The 6,413-nt window shown below is 41.3% G+C and overlaps 1 protein-coding gene across 13 annotated transcripts in view; it reads left to right on the top strand.

The window, feature by feature from the left end:
• Positions 1–6,413, top strand: part of ARHGEF10 (Rho guanine nucleotide exchange factor 10) — a 147,363-nt gene that overhangs the window by 106,755 nt on the left and 34,195 nt on the right. For all 13 annotated transcript variants that reach the window (XM_027766216.1, XM_027766222.1, XM_027766218.1 and 10 more), the window contains 5 exons: positions 1,308–1,423; positions 2,194–2,321; positions 2,517–2,617; positions 4,288–4,409; positions 5,429–5,515. In XM_027766216.1, the coding sequence (XP_027622017.1) occupies positions 1,308–1,423; positions 2,194–2,321; positions 2,517–2,617; positions 4,288–4,409; positions 5,429–5,515 (554 nt within the window). The remainder of the gene's footprint in view (positions 1–1,307; positions 1,424–2,193; positions 2,322–2,516; positions 2,618–4,287; positions 4,410–5,428; positions 5,516–6,413) is intronic.

Raw genomic sequence — 6,413 nt, 5'->3', positions numbered from 1 at the left:
AGCAGGATTAGTGCTCCAGTCCGGTTTTCTTTCTGCCAATGCATTACTGTGTTGTGTGTTGCTCGTGGCATTAATTACTCTCATAATTAATAAAATTGTTATTATCCAAGGTAGACACCTGTCCTCCCAAACCAAGGGGGCAAGCCTCTTCAATTGAATAGCTGTGTGACTCTAAGACCCTGTATACCGTTTATGTGTGAAAAATTGATGCAGATGACTGTAAGACAGAGCTGTAGTGATGGAGACCAGGTTTCCAGGACAAGGGGGGTGAGGCTGTGTGACTTTAAAGGGACAGCGAGGTCCTTGGGTAATGAAGTGGTCCTTGGGTGATGAAGACGTTCCGTAAAGCCATGGAGCCATTCTGCAGAAAGCAGAGCTGTCAGGTGCATGATAAAGCTGTGCTGATTAGGGAGGGCAGGTGTTAACATTTAGAGAGCTGCACACCAAAAATAAAGGGATCCATTTTACTGAGTGATAATTGTAAGGGTAATATGAAAAATGGGTGTTGTCGGCCAGCAGGTGGTGTGGAGGTCAAGGCACTGGATCCCACATGGCCAATCACCTGGTTTTGAGTTCCAGACCTGGCGGCTTGATAATCAGGCCAGGCATGTGTGCATATGTGCCCAAAATCCCAAGAGGTGAATGGAGGAGTAGGGATTGTGGCATTGCCATATCCCCTGGGGGGTGATTTCTCACTCTCCCTCTCTCTCTGTTTGTCTGGTGATCGCACATACCCTATGGCAAAAACAGAGGATGTCAACAGATTTCATAAAGTTAATATAGCACTTATAATCTACTATTGCATTATGTGTATGGGATTTATCATGAAAAGTTTTTAAATAAAAACAAATATATGTGTTATCAGATAAAAATATTTTAAATTGTAAGTAGACTGTAGGGAAGAATGATGTTGTTGAAATTTATAACCACTGGGAAATTTCATAATACTCCAGATGCAGGTAATTATAGAAATGTCCAGATAAGTAATAAAAATCAGGCCTACTGAATGCATTTATACCTATGTAATTTTGTTTTTAACATAATATGCTTGAAAAATTATGGTTATCCTATTCTTCAGTTAAATATTGATTACTTTTAGATACATATATATCTGAGATATTTATATTGGAAATATACATATATCTTTCAGTTTTAAAGTATGTGGGCATACGTGTATATACACACATTATATGTTCATGTACAATATAACATAAATTAACTAGAATTTATTCTAGTATTTCCTTCCCTCAAGCATGGGAGTCATCATGTCTTTAGAACTGAACTCTTTCTTGTTGTTTAATTTGTAGACAAAGTTTACATGGGGCCAGGACAACTGTACCAAGATTTACAAAATTTGCTACATGACTTAAATGTAATTGGTCAAATCTCTCAGCTAGTAGGAAACCTCAAAGGAAATTATCAGGTAACAATAGAAGCAATTCGATTTCAAATATATTTTCACTCTTTAAAAATCATTTTAAATTGATCAATTGTGCATTTTCTCTTATTTTGGATAAGGTGAAACTATTGAAGTGTCACTTTTCTTTGTCTTGCAAGCAGACTCAAATAACAGTTCTTCCAGATGTCTCAGTCAAACTTTCACACTCAAACTAAGTCCAGCTGCTGCTTCTCATGGTCATCGAAACAACAGACAGAGGCTGGAGAAGAAGGGAGTTTATGTCTGTAACTGGTTACAGGGAGACAGGCAGCAAACACCATCAAACTGTCCCCAGAAGCTCAGTGTGTTGTTCTCAGTATTTATAGATATAAGATACAAGCACTTGCAAATCATTCCTCACTACAATTGATCAGACAGTTGCCTTCCCTGAATAATTACCCTGATACCTGTTTTACTTCCAATATCCATTCCTGGTTTCTCATCCAACTGTTCCTCCAATAGACTTCCCCATGACTCAGCACTTGCTCAAGTCGTTCTATAATAGTAGAGGCCTTTCCTCATTTCAAAATGGCTGCAGTCCTGCCAAACCCCAAGTTGGCCTTCTTCGGTTCTACAATGTGATGTAACTCCCAAGGTTTACTTTTTTATTTTCATGATCAAATATTATGATTTGGTCTGCCAAATTTTCATGTTACAGCTTTGCTTTTTCTTTCTCCTTAGGATGGTCCTATTAAAACAACAACAACAACAAAAAGCACTTTAAACATGTGTATGTAATTTTTTTTTTTTGGTAGAACTTAAACCAGTCAGTGGCCCATGATTGGACATCAGGTTTACAAAGACTTATTTTGAAGAAAGAAGATGAAATCAGAGCTGCTGACTGCTGCAGAATTCAGTTGCAGCTCCCAGGGAAGCAAGACAAGTTAGTAGTCATTTAAAAATGAAACCTTCTTGGCCGGTGTTGGGGAAAAAAGTTCTTCCCCCTGATCTGTATGCTTTGTGGTGGTGGTGGTGGTGGTGGGTCTAACGCTTGTATCAGACAGGCAGACTGTGTAGCTTATTTTCATGCGATGGCACACATTTGATGAAGTGGATGCTTGTCTATTATTTCTGGCAGGTCGGGGCGACCGACTTTCTTTACAGCTGTGTTCAATACGTTTACCCCTGCCATCAAAGAGTCTTGGATCAACAACTTACAGATGGCTAAGCTCGCCCTCGGTAAGATCTGCTTGATTTAAGCTAAATGAGGCGTGCACAAATAAGAGACCATGCGAATTTCAGAGGCCTCTAGACAGTTTCCTACGTTATGATGAAATATGTTCCTATGGGGATAAAAATTAGGGTTGAGAAGTGAGCATGATGACAGATCCCTTCACCTGAAAGAATGTTTTTAAATGGGAAAAATGAACCCCAGTGCAGTGATTTTTAAGCAGTTTGTATTATACTGTAGGAGTTGCTGGAACAAAGTTATGGATTTTATGGTAACAAAATGTTAATAGCAGTTGAGACTGTCCATCCAGGATTCAGCCCTTTGAGTGGCAGTGAGTCCGATCCTCCAGCCCTGAGTCCAGTGTGAGTCTGTCCCTGAACAGCAGCAAGGCCATTGTCCATCGGGACCTGTGTCCTCAGCTCCTCACTGAAAAACTACATTCAGGGGTGGGACTGAACTGTTGCTAATGACCCTCCCAGTGCCAAAAATAATAAATCCTGTATTTGTGTGGATGCATATGACTTCATGATGATTATTTTTTACACACAGACGCACACAGCTTGTAATTTATATATACACTTACAGATTTTTATTACTCGGAACACACTGGGTGTTTATGTGGGTGCGTGTGCGTGTGTGTGTGTGGGGGAAATTCTCTTTCTGATGCAGATAATCTGAAATGTGAACTGAAACTAAAATGCAGAGGAGAAACAGGCAGTTGGAGCAGTGCTCACCACCCTCGCGAGCTATGATTAATGGAAGGAGAAGGGCTTTATCACAAAAGGGAAAGCCTTCCTGAGTTGACTCAATGGGAGAGGAAGTGGTAACATAGCTCCTGAAAAATCCAGCAGTTTGTCAAGTTGAGTTCAAGTGACTCAGCAAATAAGGAAGCGATCCTGTCTCTGGAGAGAATAAACTGGTGAAAATGATCTCCCTTTATCTTTAGATCAGTTATGTGTTCCTCAAGGCTGCGATTGGCAATGTGCTTTGGTAGCAAAATATTTCTTCTTTTCATTGTTCCTTTTAAAAAAATTCCATAATGTTAGACCATGTTTAAAGATGTCTCACTGCATCTCTGGTATTTGCATCTAAACCTCTCAGTCATTTTGAAAAAAGAGAAAAAACTGACAAAGGGAAACTTACTGGAAAGAGCCAGAGAGAGAGAGAAGGAAAGATGGGGGGTGGATGAGTTAGAAATCACCCTATCCCCCCCAATGGGAGATGGCCTTGCTACAGTCCCTTCTCCTCTATCCTCTCAGGATTTGGGGTACACACGTGCATGTGCCCAGCTTGCTTGTCAAGACACCAGGTCTGGGATTTGAACTGTGCCATCCAACCATGTGGGATCCAGCATCTTCACCACCACGCCACCTGATGGCCCTATACAAACCATGTTTTGCAACCCTTTGCATTTGGTGCATTCAGGAGCAGCGGACAGGAGGATGTGCCCATTACTTAAATGCAGGTCATGGCACGTTCTAAAATAAAGCAGTGAATCTAGAGCATGCCTTTAAGAACAGATTTTTACTGTTTTCCAGAAATAAAAGATTTTTTTTTTTTCAATCTGCAAGTAGAATGTTAGAAACGTCTGCTGCTAGCACCCCGTCAACCCTGTGGATTTCTGCTAAGTATGAGTTAATGCGATCCTTGTTCTCTTTCTCTGTGATTATCATTACAGAAGAGGAGAACCATATGGGCTGGTTCTGTGTGGAAGATGATGGGAATCAAATTAAAAAGGAAAAACATCCTCTTCTGGTTGGACACATGCCCGTGCTGGTGGCCAAGCAGCAGGAGTTCAAGGTGAGGGGCGAAGGGGCTAAGTGCCCCTCCCCACTGTGGGTAGCACCTTCCTTCTTTAATTGGATCTACTTGGGAGATGAGGGGCATGGGCAAAACACTGTCTGTCCAGGTTCACCATAGTTTTTCCTTTTCTAGAGGTAACTTATTTAGAAATAAAGATTGTTGTCATTTGAAACCTAAATGACGATCAGCCTTTATCCTCGAGGCCTGTTTCTGGGATGTAAGCTCCACAGGGCACTGGAGTATAGAAACAGCCCCAGTGCATTTGAGGCATCATTTGTTAAAGAAGGGACACACGTGTTTCACATTTGTCAGCTCTGTAATGCCTTGGCTTGTGAAACAGTTGATTTACACAATGGATCAGAATGCGTGGGAGGTCTTATGTCCACCTAATGTGCCGTGTCCAGGATCTGTTAAAGCAAAGTCCACTTCCTGGTGGCACCTGATTAATGTGGATTCAAGCACAGCAAGCCAGTACCTTCAGTTACCTCAATGGCTTGTCTTGCCTTTCTTTAAGAAATAAAAGGCATTCATTCATTCACTCATTTGCACCCTTCTTCTCATTATTGGTCATTCCTGGTCTCTGACCAACGATTAGAATTGGAACCTGGGTTGCTCTGTAGCACCCACAACTACTCCTTTTGGAAGTCCCAAGCTCTTGTCACAAACATGCGCCCGGGAGAAGCCGGGCTAGGACAGGGAAGGAAGAGGAACACGCCAATTGTAGTGGCTCGCTTCCTCCTGTCTGACACGCTCCATCCACATCACAAGTTTTCAGCCGGTCCATAGGATCTGAAGAATAAAATACCAGAGGCTGCGTCTACTTAGATATTTGCTTCTAAAAGCTGACTTTTTAAAGACATAATCTGTTTACCCTTCCTCTTTTAATCTTTGATAGGTAATAATCTGAAATTTTTGTGGTTGTATGTTAATAGTTGCCATCTTTTTAAGACATTATATAGTCTAGAAGCCTTCCGGGACCATTTTATATGTGAGTGTTTGATTTTATTCCACTTTAGATTGAATGTGCTGCTTATAACCCTGAACCTTACCTAAACAATGAAAGTCAGCCGGATTCATTTTCCACGGCGCATGGCTTCCTGTGGGTAAGATGTCTTTGTGTTTAGTGCAGGTTCACGAAGAGCCAACACCACGGTTGTGTGACAGGAAACACAGATTTGAATTGCTCCAGAGAACGTTGTTAGTTGTTAGTGTGTCCCAAATTGTGTTTACAAACATAAAAACTGCTCTAAAAGGGACCTGATTACTTTTGGGGAAGAGTGCAATTCTGAAGAATTAAAGCATTTATTTTTTTCCTTTTTCTTCTAAAAGTTTTGGCAGATTCCATTCAGTTTAAAGACAACTAACTTAAATAATATGAGGATAATTTGAATGTTTCTTTAATTTTGGTGGCTCAGCTCCATGGATTTTTTTTCCCCCTCTTTCTAAGACATGGCCAGCTTTTTACACTGGCAACTTCGTGCTTAAAATTAGTTTGTTCCAAATGAAATCTCACACCTGAAATTACCCTGCAATTGCAGTAGGCATTTCTGGTTGTTGCAAATCTCACGAAATTCCGTAAGGTGTACATTCTAAGGTTTCTTGCCTCTTCCTTTGTCTCCTGGCATCCCCTTCCTGGAAGCCCCTCCTTTTTGGGCCCCTTGCTGTTTTTTCAGACTCTCACTTGACTTTCTTTCCCCAGGCACCCTGTGCTCCAAGTTAACTTCTCTCACCTCCTCACAGCCAGAGCTACTGCTTCTTCACTATGCCTAGCACAGTTAAAAATGAAACGACTCGAGTAGCTGGTATTTCATTTGTACCAACCTACAAATGAAAGGCTAAGCTTAATTCTCTTGGGGGTTTCTAATTTGTAAAGAGAACTGTTGGACCATTGGGGCTGGTGGATGGTGTGGTGGTTAAGGATACTGGACTCCCCCTTGGCTGACTGTGGTTCAAATCCTGGATCCGACAGCTTGCTTTCTCACTTTCTCTCTCTCTCACTCT

The sequence above is a fragment of the Tupaia chinensis genome, unplaced genomic scaffold (assembly GCF_000334495.1).
Source record: "Tupaia chinensis unplaced genomic scaffold, TupChi_1.0 Scaffold141517_1, whole genome shotgun sequence".
Lineage (NCBI taxonomy): Eukaryota > Metazoa > Chordata > Mammalia > Scandentia > Tupaiidae > Tupaia > Tupaia belangeri.
This window is presented reverse-complemented; position numbering and strand designations above follow the sequence as displayed.